This window comes from Miniopterus schreibersii (genome assembly GCF_964146895.1).
Source record: "Miniopterus schreibersii genome assembly, chromosome: 6".
NCBI classification, from domain to species: Eukaryota; Metazoa; Chordata; class Mammalia; order Chiroptera; family Miniopteridae; genus Miniopterus; species Miniopterus schreibersii.
In genome coordinates this window covers 87,073,740-87,094,909 of record NC_138107.1, presented here as the reverse complement: position 1 = coordinate 87,094,909, position 21,170 = coordinate 87,073,740, and the positions used below count along the sequence as shown (strand labels likewise).

The following is a 21,170-nucleotide window of genomic DNA, read 5'->3' as shown; positions in this document are numbered from 1 at the left end:
AGAGCGAGTGTCATCAGTCACTCGAAAAACAGCCGCAATCAAACCATCACATTCAGCAGGGACCGGGGGAGGGGGCTGAAGTCCTGCCCAAGGTAAATCACTTTTAGAGCTCTCTGATGTTAAAGGGACCTGTGTGGCTGAAATATGCCCTGGACATGGACAATTAATTTCCCCCTACACGCCGAGCACACAGGCCGAGTGCCTCCCTTGCAGAAAGCTGAGGACTGTCTGGCCCTGACTGTAATCCCACGGCCTCTGCCAGAACCATCGCGGACGGCCACGCTCAGGCCGCGTTTGTTAAGTGGCACAGAGGTTCCATTTTAACCTCATTTGGTTTAAATTTCATAATATCCTGAAAGGTGTTGGCAGATTACCAATTAGAAGGAAGCACACAAGTAATACACTGTCAACCAACCCAGAGGCAGGAAGGCGTTTCGGTTTTCCCAGTGCTGCTCCCGCCAACGCCACCGAGAACCATCCCGTCAAGACCAACCCAGCCGCGGGCCGCGCTGCAGACAGCAGCCAGCACGCGGCCCGAGCGCAGGGCGCGGGCCCGAGCCCGCGGGCCGTCTCCGCTGGGCGCACCTCCGCGCACATCTGTTCAAAAGAAAGGGAAAATGCAAAAGAGAAAGCCAGAGGCCGAAGTTCAACTGGACAATATTTTTAAAGCATTTGACATCAGTGTCTTACGGCAACGCCTCTCAAGTTTCCACATATGTCATCGCTGAGCACTGCAAACCTACAATACCTTGTAAAATATAATTTGGGGTTCTTTCATTTTAAAATCAGCTAACATCTAAAATAAAGTATAAAAAATTCAGTTATAAAATGTATAGTATGCCCAACCCTCAGGAAAAAAAAAAAAACCTTGGAAAACTGAGTTCCTTCCCTGCAACATGAGCCCTTATTCTGCCCTTGCCTCACGTGTGGCCGCACAGCCAGACACTTTTGAAATATGTCCTAGTTCCCTGGTTCTGAGTCCTGGGGTTACAGAAATGGTCACGTAGCTATTAGACATTTTATTACTGGCCTACAATTATCCATATATAAAGCAGGATAGAGGAATCAGTAATAAAGTGAACAAGCATGTGTAAATCTATAATTTGGTTTCCTTAAAAAAAAAAAGTTGGTGATATACGAGCTAAATTCACAAAACATGGCCACTGGCTAGAGGACTGTTTTTCCAAATCCAGAGTGAGCGGCAAATCTAAAATTTGGAGAACAAAGGGAATGCAAAGTCTTTCCAATCTGAACATCAAAAGAGATTTTCCTGCCTGCCCAGGTAGCTCAGTTGGTTAGAGCGTCGTCCCAGTACGCCAAGGTTGCGGGTTCAATCCCCGGTCAGGACACATACAAGCAGCAACCAATGAATACATAAATACGTGGGACCATAAAGTGATGTTTCTTTCCCTCTCTCTCTCTCTCTCTCTTTCTCTCTCTCTCCCTCCCCCTCTCAATCTTTCCCCCTTCCTCTCTCTAAAAATCAATAAAGAAAAGAGAAAAAAAAGATTTTCCTACTTTGGCCTGCATCCAAGTCCTCTGACAGAACATTGAGGAAATTGTTTGGCTCATGACTGGCCCTTATCATGATCAGAGAGTTTCTTAGCTCCTACATCCAGCCCCGTACCCTTCAAAAATCTGCAACAGTCTCTTAAAACTAAGAAGGGGAAGAATAAAGGGGGGGGGGGGGCAGGCAAAAAGCAGAGCATGAAAGGAGGCAGGGTCAACCAAAATGGACATTTTCCACGAATGTCACTTCTGTCAATTTTCCCTTTTTTGTTAACCCTCACCCAAGGATATTTTTTCCACTGATTTTTAGAGCGGGACAAAGGTAGGGAGGGGCGGAGGGAGGAAGAAACATGGATGTAAAAAGGACACATCGACTGGTTGCCTCCCACATGCGCCCAGACCGGCACAGGGATCGAACCTGCAACCCAGGGACGTGCCCTTGACTGGGAATCGAACCCTCGGCCCTTCGGCCCTTGGCCTGACCCTCTAACCACTGAGCCACAGTGGCCAGGGCTTGTCACCAACTTTCTGCTGCTGACACTGAAAGAAAAAAAAATCTGATTTGGCGTGATAATCTGCACGGCGATCTGAAGGCCAGGGGACACTGCGTTTGACACAGCATGGCCAAAGCTTATACAGGAAGTACTTCACTTCCTATTCTAACAAACCCACAAAGCTGTGGAAAAGATATGGGGCCTGCAAAGAAGAAAAGGAAAGAAAAGGCAAGAAGTGCCAGGCAGTCTTGGTCTTTCCCTGGTGGTTCCACAGGGTCTGGGAGCAGGAAGCCAGCTGGCTGGAGAGGGATCCGGCTGAAGCAAGGCACTAGGTCCACACCAGAGCATCGGGCGCGGGGGGGCAACGGGGGCCCAGCAAAGCTTTTAAAACCAGCATCACGAGTGACTGACAGGGGTCATGTGAAACGGAGGTGGGTGTCACTCAGAAAGGGGCATGGCAACAGGGGGAAGAGCCCACAGACCCAGCCCTGACTCCTGCCGCACCCTGACCAGCTGTGTGAGTCATACTGCACTTCTCCGAGCCCCAGCTTCCTGGTCTACAAAACTGAGCCACCCCAAAAGGTCGCTGCCAGGAAAATCGAGACTGGGAACGTAGAGCTTTCGAGAGACTATGATCGAAGGCTTTCATCTGGATAAACAGGATTCAGGCTGCTAAAAATTAAGCTTACAAAAAATGTTTAAGTTGGTTTGGGGCCTCCTAAAGGAATGTCACATGACACTGGCAAGGAACTGGAGGGGAGCGGAAGGGAGAGGACCTTGTCTTGAGCCATCTGCTCCAAGTTGATGGAGCTCAAGGGAGAGATGGGGGAAAGGAAGGCTCAGGACATATACACACACACACACATCAACCATCTCGGGGGGCTCAAGACACACACACTACCAGCCTCTGGGGGGGAGTCAGGACACACACACACACACACACACACTAGCAGCCTTGGGGGGCGCTCAGGACAGACATACACACATACCAGCAGCCTCCTGGGATCACTCAGACAGGACAGCTACACACACACACACACACACACACACACACACACACACACACACACACACACACGGAGTCCTGAATCCATCGGAAAGTGACCCTCCACAGCACAGAGCTACCAAAAGGCCTGGCCTGGCCTCCCTCTGTGACAACAGCTCCTGCGTTTCGCCTCAGTTCCACTCTAAGGGACCAGGATACAAGCCAGAGCGTCAACCCTAAACCCTGCTCTGGGAGGACTTTCTAAAAATCAGAGTAATTACCTGGATGTTCTCATGCTCTGTGCCCCATATGCATAAGGAAGGTTGGATTATAGGCTAAACCTCCTTCCTAATTACACGGATGTCTGAATCCAACTGCCTTGAAAGTCAACCCAGCCCATGGCAGAGAATTCCAACCTTAAGCTCAGTCCCCGAACCAGTGTCACCAATGTCCCAGAAACCCCTCCCAGACACAGTGTCCTTCCTTCAGAGCCCGACCAGTCAGCTCAGCTGGTTAGTTCATGATGCTAGCACGGCCATCCAAAGGTGCTAGCTAGCTCTTCACCGGGCCGACAAGGTGACACAGGAAACGTCACTGCTTTGCAGATGCTGGGGTCAAGGGTCGGACTGGCAGATGGGGCTCAGCAACAAGGAAACACACACACATACACACACTCCTGTGGTGCCCGGTCAGGCATCCTCTGTACGTGTTCTTTTAAGAAGAACAGGGTTATCTCACCTAATCCTTAGGAGATTTTAAGAACAGAAGGAATATCCATTGAGCAACTAACCATAGGCCCTGCGCTCACATCTCCCCGGCAGCTCCTCCTCGGCCCCCTCTGCTGGTTCCCTGTTGTGGGGTACACCTCTGTCACGGGGTACAGCTCTGTCACTTCCTCAGCAATCCCACCCAGGGGTTTCCCAGTTGTACAATAGCAGCTCCCAAATGGATATCCCCAGCCCACAGCACTGCCCTAAACCCAGAGGCACAGTGTCACTGCCCACCCAGCCTCCCCACTCGGGTGTCTAGTAGGCTTCTCAACGCCAGCAGGGCCGAGCGAAACGCCTTCTCCTCCTCTAAGGTGCCTTTCCCGCAGGCCTCCCCATCTCTGGAAATGGCAACTCCATTCTTTCCACTGCACCACGCAATCTTCTTCTTTCTCTCCTCACACCCCATAACCAGCCATCAGCAAACCATATCATCTTCACCTTCAAAACATCCAGAACCTGACCACTTTCCACCACAGCACTGGGTGGAAAATGCTACAACCCTGGGCCAGCCTACGACTTCTTACCTGGTCTGTCAAAACTCCCAGCCTCCCCCTTGGCCACGCCTACCCTGTGTCACTCTTCTGCTCAAAATCTCCCAGACTCCTTCCTCCCCCACATACAAGCCAGTCCTTGCCACGGCCCTCGGGACCCAGCCCCTCGCGCTCGGCCTGCTCCCTGGCCTCTTCCTTTTCTCTCGGTCACACACTGCTCCAGCGCGACAGCCCCTTTGCCGTTTCCCAAGCATGTCAGCGATGCTCCCTCCAGAGGACCCCCCAATTAGATGCATGGTTCACTCTCATGTCCTTCCTGGTCTCTGCTGAAACATCATCTTACAGAAAGGTCAGGACGGTGCACCCCAAACAGAGCAGTCCCGCCCCCACCACCTCTGAATGCCACCCAAGGCCATTAACTCCTCCGCCTCCTCTAAGGGGCCAACTCTAAGAAGACAGGAGGGGGGGCCGGCTGGTTTCGCACTCTGTGGTAACACTTCTACAGCAGATGCAGGGGGCAGGGCCCCCGAGGGTGACTCAGTGAGACTTGCCCTTGTCACTTCTAGGAACCCAGTTCTTCAGCGCTTCCACGCCGGTGGTTTGGGTTTCTATTTACAAGCCAGGGGCGCGGAGCAGGGACTGCTGGGGAGTTTCTGTTGTTTTTCAGTACAAAACCGTGTTTCAGGGTGTGTAACTGGTTTTAGAGCGGAGAGAGCCTACCGAGGGCAACAAATTAACATTACACACAATCAAGTCCGGTGGGCACCGGGCTCCTGGCGAGCTCTCCGCGTGCAAGCCGCACACGCGAGGGCGGAGCACGTGCAGGGTGACAGCCTCCGAGACTCCGGTGAAAGGCGGCTCTCAACTTTCCTCCCAGGCCCCCACTGGCAACGGGATTTCAAAAGCCACTCTCCACTGCTGCCACGTTCCTGGACCTGCCTCTGGTCCCTCCGTGTGCCGGACGGAAACTGAGACCGAGCCTCACAGCCTCTCTTCGCTCCAGCTCTCCGGGCCTGACGGACAGAACTGCGCGTAGGAATTGCCCCCCGGCCTGGGGAAGCTGCGCTCCTCCAGTTCTCTGAAGGACACTGCCCCAGGGGAATCTAAAAGCACAGAAAGGAAAAGGAAAATCCCACCAAAGGTCTCCAGCCGAGCAGAAGGGCAGTGTCACAGGAACTAGAGGGCCTGGGATTTCCCCCAGCGTGCTCAGCACTGCCTAACGCAGGCACAAAAATAGGCGCATGACGCATGGCTCTGGGCACCTCGACACCCGAGCCTGCGGCAGCTGTTTCTTGTACGACACAGAGGTTTCGCAAAGCGCTTTCAAACCTTCCCACCGGCCTGCGCTCTCTCCCTGTCCCCACCTGGTGGGGTCTGCCGGGCGGGAGCCCCTCTGACCACTGCCGCCCACGCAGAAGTCGGCAGGGACTTCTCGACTCCCACTGAAGCGCAGCAGCCACAACAGGAAGGGAGGGCGAAGCCAAGAAAACTGCAGGAAGGGGCCCCGGGCCGCCCGACATATGGCACCTGGCACCCGCCCAAATCCCACACCTCCGATCCTCAAGCCCCTCCTTGTTTGAGGGAATTTGAGTGGGGCCTTCTGCTACTCGCACTGAAGGAATCCTGCAGGGTGCATACCTCGAAACCACAGAACTCTGGATGCAAAATGGACCCCGAGAATCACAGTCCAGCGGTTTTAAACCTTTTTTCAACGATGGAAACGTTGCTTTCTCCAAAAGATTCTTTCGTGGAGAGCCAATGCATAAAACAGATACATAAGAAACGCTCTCTGGTTGAGGCACTAATGGGAACCCGGGGTACAGAGTAACAGGCTAAAAATATCTCTGATCTAACACAGCAGCCCCAACTTACAGAGAAAAAGCAGTCACTTCCACCCCCACCACTCCTGAACCCTGAAGGTGGGCCAGCCACCTACAAGCCTTCTAATTCTCCTACCAACCCTAAAACCGCTATGGGCACAAGGCAACTAAGACCTCAGAGGATCACTAACTTTCCTGAAGCCCTACAACTGGTGGAAGAAAGGAAGAGTATGGATTTAAAACCAGGACAGCAACTTCCCAACTTGAGGCCCATGGCGCTGGAGGAGGGAACTGAGATCCAGAGAAAAGAAGGGGTCTGCCACAGCCAACTCAATAATCCAGCTCTCCCGCTCCAGCTGCAGGCAGAACACACTGCACCCTGCCAACTGCCATCAACGGGGGCTGAGCAGCTGTCTCCTGGCAGGAACAGGCTGGGGGTCATTATGGGGAGGGCGGAAAAGCACCTAAGACTCGAAGGCCTGACACAGGCACAGCAGCCAGAGGAACGCCCTGCCCATCCCCCAGCCTCCCCCAAAACAATTTCTAGCCAAGCTCCAACAACTGCTTCCATCTGACTCCACACAGCTGCAGCACAGAGGCAACGCATGTCCAGAAGGAACCGTACCGCAAACAGCACCCTCAGGAATCACCAGCGGCCACAGAGCGCCAGCACCACAAAAACAATATTGCAAACACCAACGGGAAACCGGGCCCAAGGAGCGAGAACAAACAGAGCAACCAGAGCAGAACCTTGCAGCCTCTTCCGAGGGGCCTCCCTGAAGAAAGCGCAGGCAGTGGTTAATATACATGGATTGGAGACCTTGTTGAAATACACGCACACACGCACGCACACACGCACAAAGGTTGAAGAGCTTATGAGCAGGAGAACTGCTAAGCTGGGAGACAGGACACCAGACATTCTATGGAGCCCTGTCCAAAGCGGTAGCCAGATACAAAGAGTAAAAGGCCAGTGGAGCCGGACAGAGCATAAGCTAGGATAAGGCAAGGCTGAGCAGCACATTAATGAAACCCTGACTCAAAGAGAGAACATTTTTTCCAAACACACAGAACACTCTCAGCTTGACTAGGTGCTAGGCCACAAGGGAAATGTCAATAAATTCTACCACGTTTACCGGCCACAATGAGGGGAAAAATCCATTCACCTGGGGGTAAACAGTCTAAAAAATTCATGAGCTCAGGAAGTTGAAATAGTTAGAACTTTTGGGTCCATGAAGGAAATATTTAGAATTGAAGAATTAAAAACTACGTACCAGATCCTATGAGTAGTATGGTCCTCAGGACAAAGAAACCTATAGCTTTAAATGCATCTCAAACTAGGAAAAGAAACTTGAGATAGAAGTTAGTCACAGAGAAACAGAAATTAATAAAATCAACAATAAGCTGTGACAGAGATGGTGAACCAAAAATGCTACTTCTTTTGAAAAGATTAAAAAAGGTAAATAAACCTTTAGTAAATGTGATTAAGGAGGGGAAATGTATAAATAAAGATCAGGAATTTTTAAAACTTACCTCCAGATATACACAGTATTTTCAAAAGTACAGAAGTAGCATGCTACATATTTATATATAAATACAAAATTAAAATTACAAATTCTCTAGGAAAACACAGGCTATCAAAATTGGCTCAAGAAAAAGTAGAACATCTGAACAGATAAAACAGATAAAACTGAAACTATAATGCAGACTCCTCCCCCACTGCATCCTAACTCCAAGAAGGCGCCAGACAGTTTTACTGGTGAGTTCTAACAAAATGTAAGGAAGAGAAAATGTCGGTCCTACACAAAAACTGTTCCACGGTATAGAAGATATTAAAATCTACCTAGCTCTTTCCACAGAGCAAACATATGCTTGGTACTAAAGTCAGCCAAGAACAGCAAAGAAAATCACAGCCCAATCGCACTTAAAAACAGCTGCAAGCATCCTACATAAAATATTAGTAAATAGAAATAGATGTATTAATTTAAAAAAAGCTTTCACCCTTTCCTCATATCATACATAAAAATAACTCAGCCCTGGCCAGTGTGGCTCAGTTGGTGGAGCTTAGTCCCATGCACCAAAAGGTCACCGGTTCCATTCCTGGTCAGGGCACATGCCCAGGTTGTGGGCTCGATCCCTGGTTGGGGATGCATACAGAAGGCAGCAAAGATTGATTTTCCTCTCTCCCCCACCCCACCTCTCCCTTTCTCTCTATCTAAAATTTAAAAAAAAAAATCAATAAAAACATATTTTTTAAAAATTAACTCAAAAACTGTTCTTAGGGCTAAACATAGATCTAAAATTATAAAATTCCTAGAAACAATGATAGGAGAAAATCTATTTGACCTTAGAGTAGTCCAATGGTTCTCAACTGGAGGTAATTTTGTGCCCCACCCCAAAAGTCATCTGAAACGTGTGAAGACATTTTTGTTTGTTACAAATGGGGTTGGGGAGTGGTATTCCTGGCATCTAGCGGGCAGGGGCCAGGGATGCTGCTTAACATCCCACAGTGTACAAGACAGCCTCCACCACAAAGAGTTATCCAGTCCCAACGTCAAGGGTGCTGAGGCTGTGAAACCTTGGGGGTAAGCAAGGATTTCTTAGGCTACGAAAAGCACAAACTGCCAGGCCGGGTGCGGCTCAGCAACTGAGCATCAACCAAGGATCCAGGAGATCACAGTTCGATTCCCAGTCAGGGCACAAGCCTGGGTTGCAGGCTCGATCCCCGGTGGGGGGTGTGCAGGAGGCAGCCGATCAATGACTCTCTCTCATCATTGATGTTTCTCTCTCTCTCTCTCCCCCTTCCTATCTCTGAAATCAATAAAGACTTTTAAAAAAAAAAAAAAAAAAAGCACAATTAAAAAAATTTAAAAAAAAAACATCAATTGGAATTCATGGAAATTTTTTAAAATATCTGTTTTCCAAAGAATATATTAAGTAAATGAAAAGAAGCAAGCCAAAGACTGGGGAAAAAATACTCATTATACACATTACACATACCTAAGAAAGGACTTGTACCCAGAATACATAAAGACTTCTTAAAACTCAATAAGATGACCCCCCAAAAAATTTTAAGGGGCAAGTGGCAAAAGACTGTTTTTAACAGACACTACAAAAGACATCCAAACAGTCAATAGCTCATGAAAGATGTTGAACATCATTAGGCATCACAATAAATACAAGAAAAAATACTCAACATCATGAATCAGCAGGGATATGAAATTAAAACCACAGAGATACAAGTGCAAACCCACAAGAATGGCTAAAATTAAAAAGACTGATAACATCAAGTGTTGGCAGAAGATGTGGGACAAATGGAACAGATTGCTGGTGGGAATGCAGAATGGGCAACCACTTCTGAATACAGCTTCACAGCTCCCATAAAGTTAAACACTCGCCATTCAAGTATCTTCCCCCATCCCCACCCCCCAAAAAAGAATGCACGTGTCCACACAAAATCTTATACACAAATATTCACACCACCTTTATTCATAAAAGTCAAAAAGTAGTAACATCTAGGCTACTCTTGGATCAAAAAATCAAAACTAAGATGACACATTATTTAAAATTAACAAAAATAAGGAGAGGAGAGTGTTTGTGGCTGCTGCCTCCCTGGGCAGAAGGGCCAAGGCCAAGGCCAAGGCCAACACAATCTTTGGGGATCCCAGTGTCACATTCCGTTTGAGGTGTCTCCATTCCAGCTCTAGCCCCTCCCAGTTTTCCCCTCTGCTTAAAGAATCACTTGGGGAGTAAGTGAATCCTGTGTCACCTCGTCAGGATTAAAGGTGAGAAGGCACTCCTAGCATAAATTCAGGCCTCTGTCCCTCACTGGTCATGAGTCAGCTGTGAGGAAAACACAAAGGACCCATGAGCACACCCAATCTGAGCCTCACCCGCCTCCTCACACACCCTCCATGACCAGCAGGAGAATTACTGAGAAGTCTCCATTTCTGGGGCAGTAAAAAGGAAGAAAAGGTCCTGGCCGGTCTGGCTCAGTGGTTAGAGCATCCGCCGGCAGACTGAAGGGTCCTGGGTTCAATTTCAGCCAAGGGCGCATACTTCCATTGCAGGCTCGATCCCCAGCCCCTGGTTGGCGGGGTGCGTGCAGGAGGCCACCAATTAATGTGTGTCTCTCTCACATCAATGTATCTCTCTCTCTCTCTCCCCCTTCCACTCTCTGAAAAAGCAATGGAAAAAATATCCTCGGGAGAGGATTTAAAAAAAGGAAAGAAAGAACAGAACAGTACCTGCGAAGTAATGAGCTACTCTCTGCCCCTAGTCCCAGTTCTGGAACCCTGCTGAATTCTCTCTGCCCAGCACAATGCAGTTCTATATGCCAAGATCAAAATGAAGATGAGAAGGTTCCAATTCTTTTCCTCAACCCCCTCTTTTAAAAATTCCTCTGTGAAACTGATAAAAGATGTGAAGCCCGATCAGGAATTCATTGCCTGGGAATTTGTCAGGAAGTTGTTCTAAGAAATAATGCACGCGGTCTAATGTACCCATAATTAACAATCTTGGACTTCTACACACTTATTGTTGCAAGAAATGTACACACACAAATGGATGTGGTCCAAGTTTAACATGTGGCCCAAATTAAGCATATAAGCACTGTTCCTTCGGAAAAAAAAAAAAAATTTGCAGGGGGAAAAAAAAAATCTAGAGACAGCAACTAAACCAACCTCAACTCCCAGCTGGCTTCGCTATCCTCTCGTCCTCGATGTAATAAAAACTTCCAGGATTTATACCCAAACAATTGGGGGAAAACTTGTTCTGAATAAATTTTAAAGTATTTAACTACTTAAGTCAAGCCTGCCCAATGCATTATTTTATAACTAGTACAAACTGTTAAGACTTCACTCATTAAGAACATTAACACCTAAATAAAGGGTGGAAGCTCACCTATGATGCGTGTAAGACAGCACTTTAGGAAGTGTGAATCACACAGCAGTGAGTAGATTCACAGAGCATTTTGGTCACTTCTGGCAACTTTGCTTGGCGAGGCCCCTGCCCCTCTCCTTTCCTCCCCTCTTCTCCCTCCCTTTCCCTCTCCCTCTCCCTCTCCCTCCCTCCCTCTCCCTCCCTCCCTCTCCCTCTCTCCCTCTCTCCCTCTCTCTCTCTCACTGGTCCACTGACACTCACATACATTCCTCACCAGCAGCACAACATTCCCTCGGCCTCAAGATCTCTGTACGTGCCAGTCCCGCAGCCGTCACACTGGCCTCGGGAAATGAGTTCTTTCTACCAGCACACCACCTCCCAAGAAATAGCTGAAACTGTGGTCAAGAATCACCAACAGCACAGGACTCACCTGGTACAGCAACCCCCAACACCTAGAAAATACAACTGAGTCACCAAAGAGCAAGTGCTCTAAATAAGTGCCATGTACAGCCAGGCATGCTTTGGGAAACGTGCCTGTGGCGTCCCTGCTTTTCTGTGCACAGCTAGCAGCGGCCTGTTCTCTCCATGTGCACGGTTTAATTCAAGCTGCTGCTGAAAGTTCCAACAACTGACTGCGCCAGGAACTGCACCCCTGCCCACCACCCTCAACCCCGGAGTGGCCAAAGCCACTGCTCGCCCCCAAGCTTTGCTCCCATCCAAGGGTCCCACCAAGTGCAAGCACCCTGAAGCAGACCCGGACTCCTCTCCTGTTGGTCTGAAAGGACTGCAGATGAAAAGTCCCTCTAGGATTCCAGAGGAGAGGCTGTGTCCCCAGAACTTCAACTCCATATTTTAGAGGCGATGAGAATTTACTATTAGGGATCTAATTAGACCTGTGGCCTGGATGAGGGGTTTCTGGGGACTGCCCTGGGCACCAAATCACAATGAATTAGACCATTTCAATGGAAAATACCCAATGGACAAACATTGGAGTGCAACCCTGTGTCTCCATAGACAAGCTACACAAACAAAGAAGTCGACTTCTCATGCTCCTAGTGGAGACCTGGGTGAGCTGTTTACATTTCAGCCAAATGGACACCCAGGACTGCATTGAAAAGGCAGCTCGACACAGCCTGCTTTGGTGATGTTGCACAGAACTTTTCATACTGGATTTTTTAAAAATGATCAGCTCACATCCTCACTCTTCAAATGTGTGCTAGAGTCAAGGAACTTTTATCCAGTGTTATCTCAAAAAAAAAGTACATGGATTTCTCTCTCTCTCACCCCCCCCCCCCCCCCAGGAAAATGTCTTAAGAAGCATCTAGGCCAAGGTATCCATTTAAAACAGAAACAAATAGGAAGAGGTTCACTTGGCACGTACTGGGTTGAAAGGAGAGCTTACACGTGGCTCTGGAGAAGTATCAGTGCGAAGCCACAGAGCAGAAGACAAAGGGGAAAAAGTGTAGGGCCCTCTGAGCCCTTTGAACCGACTGAGGGATCTGCTGTCCCAGGAAAAAGTAAATACACCCACTTCAAAGATACCCTCAGACTGCAGAGGGCACGTTTATCATACTAACCATGCGTATCGCCCTGCAGGCACTGTAACGGGCACTCAGTTATGCCCACCTATGAAGGTAGGAGGAAGTATTTAAAGATACAAAGGCCATCTTCTACCCAAACGGAGAGGCCGTGTTCCACCTAGAGATGAGGTTAATGAATGCAGGTTCAAGGCGCTGTGGTGACTAAACTAAAGCAAACGTGAGCCCCCCCTTCCCCCCGCACTAGCCACCCAGTGTGGGTCTGCCCTTGAGGCCAAGTTTAACCTTAACTATTAAGAAATAAATTCCAATTTGCTAACAAGAGCAAGACTTGGACATCGCTAGCTCAGCTGGGTTAATTTCTTAGACATAAGGTTGGTCACAGCAGCCATGATTCAAAACCTCTTTCAATGTCCGCCTCAGCCCGACCTTGCTTAGCTGCAGCCCTTTTCTGTGCATTATGCTCACTAGGTGAGTAACTATGTATCTCAGGGCAGCTAACTGGCCTAGGAAGAAATGTGCAGCAAACCCTCCCTCCAGCAGCCCTCCCCGCTCCCAAATCCAGGCGAAAGAAAGAGTATGGGTCTTGCCAAAGAGTTTCTATTGTGAGCTCAGCCTCGCTCTCCTTAGGGAAATAATTTCTGCAAGTTCTGAACCGGGGGTGGGGGTGCCAATAAGACCATCCCCGGTAGGTGGAAAGAAAAAGAACCCCCTAAGTCTTCCCCACAAACTCCGAGTTCAGCTCAAAAGTGGGCTCGACTTCACTTTATTCTAAGAAGTAACTTGCTAGGGCCAAGGGGGGCTGCGGACTGTCCTCTAGTCTTACTGAACTTTTCATCCTGCTTTCTTTATACCAAAGCGGGGAGGGAGGCTGGATTTTCCATCCTCCTCAACAGTCCAGAGAAGGCGGGTCAGAAAGGTCTGGCCACCGGCACTCCCCGGGCCCCGGGGCTCCTCGCCATCGCAGACAACGGAGAGCCCTCGATGGAACCAGCGGTTACACAATCATGGTTCCCAGAGCAAAAGGCTCCACTACAATAATCCGCACGAGACAATGACATCATGTGAGCAACGAGACAGGAAGTTAGGCTCGGAGAAGTGGAGGGAGAAACGCTGAAAGCCGGGACAGGATGGCCACCCCCTATTCTTCCATCAAAAAAGGTCAGTCACTTGCTGTGGAAATGCTCCTTAAAAGAAAACAGGGAAAACCCACACGGAGGAAATCAATCAGCAAGTGAAACCAACGTCCCGACTCCAAGGCCATCTGGGCGCGAGCCTCTGCACACGGAGGGGCCTCGGCGCGCCCCGCCGCTGGAACTTGGAGGCAGCGCGCAGTGGGAACAAAGCGAAGCCGTAGCTCCTGCGCCCTCCAACTTTCGCAGGCGCGCCCCGCGAGGGCAGGCGCGGGGCGCGAGGGTGCCCGCGGCGCGCCCCCCGGCCGGGTCGCGGCAGCCCGCAGTCGCACACAAAGCGACCGCGGACTTGGTGACAGCCACAAGTGGCCAGGCAGCGGCCCCCGGGCCAGCACCGGGGCGGCGCGCGCCCCGCGCCCCCCGCGCCCCGCCCGCGCGCACGACCCCTCCTTCCGTGTCTCTTCCTTCACCATCACGCGGGCAACTTTCCCTCGGGGGCGGGGAGGGGGACCCAAACCTGGACTGGAGGCGACTCGGGGACCCCAGACCCTCCCCCCGAGCGCCCCCGCCCCCCACCCATTCCCGCTGCGCGCCGGGGGCACCGCGAGCGAAGCCTGCGCCGGGCGGGCCACCCACCTGCACAGCTCGGGGAACTCGGCGCCCTGGGCCCGCGCGGCGCCCGGGGCCCAGACGAGCAGCAGCAGCTGCAGCAGGAGCAGGGAGCGCAGCGGGCGGCCGGCGGGCGCGGGCCCCAGGTGGGCGCTCCGGCCGGCGGCGGCCCCCATCGCGCAGGGCCCGGGCTGCGCGGCGGGCGCGGGGCTAGCGGCGCGCGGCTGCCGGGGGCCGCGCCCGGGACATGGGAGCGCCGCCAGGGTGGAGGCGGACAGGAGCGCGAGAGGAGCGGGAGCGGAGTGAGAGCCCGAGGGGCGCGCGGCTCGGCTGGGCTCGGCGGCGGCGGCGGCGGCGGCCCCGGAACCGCGTCACGTGACCGCCGGCGGCACCGCCCCCGCCCCGCCCCGCTCACGTGACTCCCTTGTTCAGGTGATCCCCGCCCTCCCGGCTCCGCCCAGGCCCGGTCACGTGAGCGTCCCACGCGTGGGGCGAGGAGCGGCGTGGCACTGTGGCCGTCGCAGGTGCGGGCGGGGGCGCGGGCGGCCACGGCCCCGGCCCCGGCCGCAGTTTCTCCCAGCGGGCGCCCCGAGTCGCCACGTGGGCGCTCCCCAACTTCGAGTGACCATTTCCCAGCCCGGACAGGCAGGGCGGGCGCAGGAGGGCTCGCGTGCCCGCGGGGGCCCCGCGCGGCTGTTCGCCCGGCCCTGCCCCGCCCCGGGCCCCGACCTGGGCCCGCAGCGCCCCTCACAACCGGCTGCGGGGTGCTCCTCCCCGAGCGGGGCTCCCGCCGAGGGGATGGGGCGCCGCTGTGGGACCGTGACGTTTAAGGAGGCAGAAGTGTAACTGTGGCGCGAGTGCGGCTCGGCAACGCTCTCCCAGCCCCTCTGTTCAAATCCTCTGCTGAACTCGCTCCGTGTGGACGTCTCAGAGCTGGGCAGAGTGAAAGTAAAACGACTTGAACTCAGTTTACCTCCTGGCGCAGCGAGCACACGGCCCGGCGTGATCGCCTCGCAGCAGCTGCGCCCCGACACTTACCGCTCAGCACGCCGGAGCCGGCGCCTGCGGGAGGGCGGAGGCGCAGAACGTTAAGCAGCCGAGATGTGGCAAAGCTGGAGTTGAAACAAATGCAAATAATCATGATTCAATAATAGTTAACATTCGTTGAGGAGGTAATTATGTGCCGTGCCACATAAAGGTGCTTTTACTTAGCTCATTTAACCCTAAGGCAACCCTGTGAGAGGGGTATCTTTATTGCACCATTTTCTGCTTAAGGAAACTGAGGCGCAAAGAGGTTAAAAGGCTTTCAAGACACGAAGCTAGTAAGTGCAAAAGCCAGGGTCTGAGCCCAAGCCAGCCGGTCTCAGGGCACGTGGCTTAGCCACTGTGCTCTGCCAAAGAGTAAGAGAGGAAAGTGTTCCAGTGGCTCCAGGGGGAGGGGGGGGGGGACTGAGATGTACAACTCGGGGCATCAAGAAAGGATTTGTCCAGGCAGAAAAATTTTCTTCTACCCTTCTAGGTTGTTTGGCTGGCCTACTAATTAAATTGACATAAAACAGATTAGCAGGAGGAGAAAAAAAAAATTTAATGTCCATATCAGAGCCCCATAAAAAAAGGAGACCCAAAGGTCAGGCAATTGAGGCTTATGTGCCATCCTGAGCTAAGGAATGGGATGGGGTCTGGGGCTTCAAAGGAGAGGAGGGTTGATTCCCAGAACCGTAAGAAGAGCAGGAGCTTGATAACCAGATATTTGCCCTGAGCTGCAGTTAAGTCTTTGAGATTAAAAAGTTATCTCTGGTAATAGCTCTCTTTCAAGTCAGGCCCCCTATCTAAATTCTTTTAGACAGTTATGGGAGAGGTAAAGGATTTTCTTGAGTCTGCTGGGTCTTGATTGCCTTCAGCTCAGAATAACCCACGTGCCAAAGTAGCTCATTTTGGAGTAGCATATTCTGCTCCCCCTCGGGTTCATATTTTTCTGTTCCAATGTTATAATTGATACAGGTAAAGATCTTCAGGGGATACTCAAACCACTAGGTGAAAAATTATTGCAAACTGGAATATTCACTTTTTCTCGAAGTATTTTTTCCTAAGAGGATATATATCTTTATAGTGGAAGAGAACCACTACAGTGGTCTAGTAGAACCACCTTCATCAAGTGATTTAAATTAGTATCACCAATATTTGTAAAGAACTAACACTGTCTGCTTCCTAAAGTGATGAGATGAAAAGCACTGCCAAAGGATAATATTTAAAAGAGTGCAGTCATGGCTCAGATGCAGATGTAAGATGAACCCGTGTCAAAGATATCATTCAACTCATTCATTAATGTAAGAACCAGGAACATGTTACAACTGGTTCAAAGTAGAATCCAACACATACTATGGGCAGTCAGGACGCCTAATGGAAGATTGGTCAATAGCCATAGGTCAAAATTCAACTGTATGTCTAATGGAAACTATTTGCATTTCTAAAGGGAAGAATCATAGACAATACCATCAGTAGTCTACAAATTACAGTTGTAAAATAGCTCGAAGACAATGAAAGACACAGACCCACATCGAATTAGATAACCCAGAGGGTGCACTAGACAATGCCCAGCTTTCCATTGAAGTTACTCAATAATATATTTGGTCCATTTCTTTTTTGTTGTTTTTGTATCGTTATTGATTTCAGAGAGAGGAAGGGAGAGAGAGAGAGAGAGAGAGAGAGAGAGAAGCATCAATTATGACAGTCATTGATCGGCTGCCTCCTGCACGTCCCTTACTGGGGATGGAGCCCACAACCCGGGCATGTGCCCTGACGGGGAATCGAACCGCGATGTCCTGGATCCTAGGTCAATGCTCAACCGCTGAGCCACGCCTAGCCGGGCTGTTTGGTCCATTTCAAAGTCTTTCACAATTTTTGCCTACAGTACACAATATCACTTATGTGATATTCTTGCCTGCATGTAACCTAAATATAACCAGAATGAAACAATGAAATCCAGATTGTGAAACAGTCTAGGAGAAAAGTGAACTGGACAATTCAAAAATGCCAGTGCTCTGGAAGACACACACACACACACACACACACACACACAAATAAATAAATAAAAAATAAATAAAAGGAGAGGCAGGAGTAGACTCTAGATCAGGCTAGCAAACAGCAGGCTGAGGGCCAGCTCTGGCCAGGCAGCTGAGCTGTTTCGAAAGTCAAGTGTCATTGTAACACAGCCACACCCATTTGTGTTCCTATCTCTTCGCTGCTTCTTTTGTCTCCAGTGGCAGAGCTGAGTTGCAACAAAGCCCAAGAAGCGTCGATTATTTCACCATCTGGCCCTCTACAGGAAAAGTTTGCAACCCCTTTTCTAGATCAGTGGTTTGCAAAAGTGTGGTCCTTGGACGAGCAGCTTTGGCATCACCTGCCAGTTTGTCAGAAATGCCAGCTCACGTGCTCCACTCTAACCTAGTGACTCAAACTCTTTGGAGATGGGCCCCAGAAAATTGTTTTAACGAGCCCTCCAGGGGATTCTCACACACGTGAGGGTCTGAGAAACACTGTCTTGAATTAAAGGAGATTAAAACAAGACAAAATGCAACGCATGACCCTTACCTGGGGCCTGGGTCCGAAAAAAGGAAGGAATGAGGGACACTTTGAGGACAATTGGAAAAAACTTGGATAAAAATTGTATATTAGAAACTCTAAAGTCAAATGGTATAGGAACTAACTCTCCTGTATTTCATTTAAATTTTGCAGCAAACCTTCAAGAAAAGAGACTCAGAGATGCTAGCCCCGTTGCTAAACATAGGTGAAGATGGTATCCGTGCTCTTGTACTAGCCTTTCAACCCCTATGGAGGTTCGACGTCTTTCAAAAGAGAGTTGGGAAGGAGATCCCGTCCCAGAGGAGACTGTGTTTGAGCAGAGCCTGGAAGGATGGGGTAGGGGACAGAGAAAGGACACTGCACAGGGAGAAACAGGCAGGAGCTACCTAACGAACAAGACCTTTTTTCTTGAGTGAAAACCATATGGGAACAGAAAGAAACTACTTTGGCCAAAGATTGTGCTACATCCTGGCCTCATTAAATGTAGTCTTTCCTTCAAGTAGTTCCTGGCTTAATAGGGACCATAGACCATTTTAATGTAAGTTTGGAACAATTTTATTAGGGTCATTTCCTACAGAATCTTAGATGGCCACTTAAAATGTAGATTTTTGGGCATGGCTCAGCAGTTGCGCATCGACCTAGGATCCAGGACATCAAGGTTCGATCCCGGTCAGGGCACATGCCTAGGTTGTGGGCTTGATCCCCAGTTGGGGACGTGCAGGAGGCAGCCGGTCAATGACTCTCTCATCACTGATATTTAACTCTCTCCCTCTTTCTTTCTCTCTCTGAAGTCAGTAAAGATATATTTAAATATATATATATATATATGGCTGCTTATAATTTTTTAAAAATTTAGATTTTCTTGGATGTAAAGTGAGGAACAATAATAGCTGACAAAATCATACTTATTAAAGACCAGTCTGCGTTGTTGCATTCGCTCATCATAGCATAGTTATGAGATAGGCATTGCTCTTGTCCTCATTAAAAGATGAGACCTTCAGCCCTGGCCAATGTGGCTCAGTTGGATGGCGCGTCCTCCTGTGCATCAAAAGGTTGCTGGTTTGATTCCTGGTCAGGATACATGCCCAGGTTGTGGGTTCGATCCCCAGACAGGGTGCATTCGGGAAGCAACGGATGGCTGTTTCTCACATCGATGTTTCTCTCTCTCTCTCTGCCCCTTCCTCTCTCTCAAAAAAAATCAATAAAAACATATAAAAAATAAATAAAAGATGAGACCTTCAGACATAAAGAAATTAGATACCTTGCCAAGGTCATGCAAATAATAAGACAGAACTTCAATATGAACTGTATGATCTGGTACAAAAGCCCATAATTTTAACTCATAAACTTCCTCCTCATCGAGAGATCTGGAGACTGAGAGAGAGATGCTCACAGTTACCCATCTGGTTGCAGGAGCGACCAGAAGCTGCTTCAGTGAAAGTATCAGAATCAAGGTGACAAAAGAGACAGCAGAAAGCCATGTGCCTTTCCCCAAGAACTGGTTAACACTGGCCAAGAGTAGCATTCAGGCCTTGTGACTTCAAGAACACCTAGGTACCTTGTGACTGACTCCCAAGGGCAGTGGCCATGGGAATGTGGGGAAGGGGGACAGAGGCACGGGGCAGATATGGTTGGCTGCCTTCCTGCGGGCACTCCCTTCTCCTGGCAAAGCCCACCTCCCAACAAAGGGGCAAAAGGTGCCCAGCCATTCTCACAAGCAGAGGGAGGGCATACGACCCAGTCGTGACCATGGAAATTGATGGGAAGTCTCCTGGGAGCCTCTGCAAAATGTTTCCCTCTCTAATAAGAAGGAATGCAGAGTGGGAACCCCTCCCTTTGTGTGCGTGCGTGTGCGTGTGTATGTGAAGTAATACTGTCTACGAAAAGCACTGGAGCTGCTATAGCCCCCATAACTCTGAGGAAAGATATGGCCAATAGTGCGAGAAAGATGGAGAACGTCAGGATCCTCAAAGACATTGTTGACCACTTCACCAAAACCCTAGCACTGGCCGCTATCTGCTCATTGGCTTTGTGGCGCAATAAATAAATTTGCTTAAGCCGTGTGTGTTAGTTAATCATTTATTGCCTCTCAGCTTTGAATGCACCCTTCAACATATGCTCTGTGATGAACAAAGAAATTCTTTCAAGTAGTTCTTTAAAGTGAGCGTGATGTTAAGCTTTCTGAGTAGAACACACCCTGGAGAGATCTTGTGGGAGAAGTGGTTCTCCTGCTGGGTCCCGCACAGCCACACCACTGGCCGCTGGTCCCCTGCTCCCCACCTGCACCCAGAGGGTGACCTGTTGCAACTGTAGACCAGCGCCAGCCTGGCCACTCCAGGGAACTTCCCTGCTATTCGATGACCTGAATCACACCTTCTGTAATGAGACCTGAACCCCTTCCAAGCTTATCTTGGTCTTCTCCCTAGGGCTCTAGGGTGCCGCATAGTTTCCTTATAGTTAACAATTCCTTTTTTATTAATTAATTTTTAAAATCCTTACCAAGGATGTTTATTGATTTTTTTAGAGAAAGAGAGAGTGAGAGAGAGACATCTAGCGGTTGCCTCCCGTACACGGCCTGGCCGGGAATCGAACCCACAAACTTTTTGGCATACAGGACAACACTGCAACCAACTGAGCCACCCAGTTGGGGCGTTAATAATTCTTTATATTACACTTTCCCTGTTTTTATCTCCTGATTGGACTCAGACTGCTATACCACGTTCAGTTGGCTTTTGTGTGATTTACAAAAACAGGCCATCAGCCAGATTTGGTGCACAGGCTTTAGTTTGCCAACCCCTGATCTAGAAAGTGGACATGTGTAGAGGACATTGTGGTCCAGTGCTCAATATCTATTACACACCAGCTGATAGTCTCAGTGAATCAAAGCTGTCTATCCCCTGGGCCATATGAGTTTAGCAATGGGCTTGCCTAAGCCATTCTGTGCCAATGAGGCCTTACTGGAGGCTTCTGGGAAGTCAGCATCCTTGCTCTTAAGATAATGCTGGTGTGGCTCAGTGGTTGAGCATCAGCCCATGAACCAAATGGTCACGGATCAGTTCTGGGCAGGGCACATGCCCAGGTTGTGGGCTCGATCCCCAGTAGGGGGCATGCAGGAGGCAGCCAATTGATGATGTTTCTCTCTCATCGATGTTTCTCTCTTTCCCTCTTCCTTCCTCTCTCTCTAAAATCAGTAAAAACATAAACAAACAAAAAATCTCCTATATTAAAAAAAGAAAAAAAAGAAAATGCTGCTGCACAAAGCCAGCCCAGATGTGGACAAGAACCTTAGAGGCCGATTCCCACTGGCTGCTATCCTACCAGCTTTGGGAACAATTTGACAACGTGGAAGGGAGAGAAGAGC

The 21,170-nt window shown here is 49.9% G+C and overlaps 1 protein-coding gene across 3 annotated transcripts in view; it reads right to left on the bottom strand.

Annotated features, from left to right (window-relative positions):
- IGF2R (insulin like growth factor 2 receptor) overlaps window positions 1-14,445 on the bottom strand; it is a 97,281-nt gene extending 82,836 nt beyond the window's left edge. For all 3 annotated transcript variants that reach the window (XM_081141557.1, XM_081141555.1, XM_081141556.1), the window contains exon 1: window positions 14,255-14,445. In XM_081141557.1, coding sequence (XP_080997683.1) covers window positions 14,255-14,403 — 149 coding nt within the window. In that variant the 5' untranslated portion in view covers window positions 14,404-14,445. The remainder of the gene's footprint in view (window positions 1-14,254) is intronic.
- Between the last annotated feature and the right edge of the window lie 6,725 nt (window positions 14,446-21,170).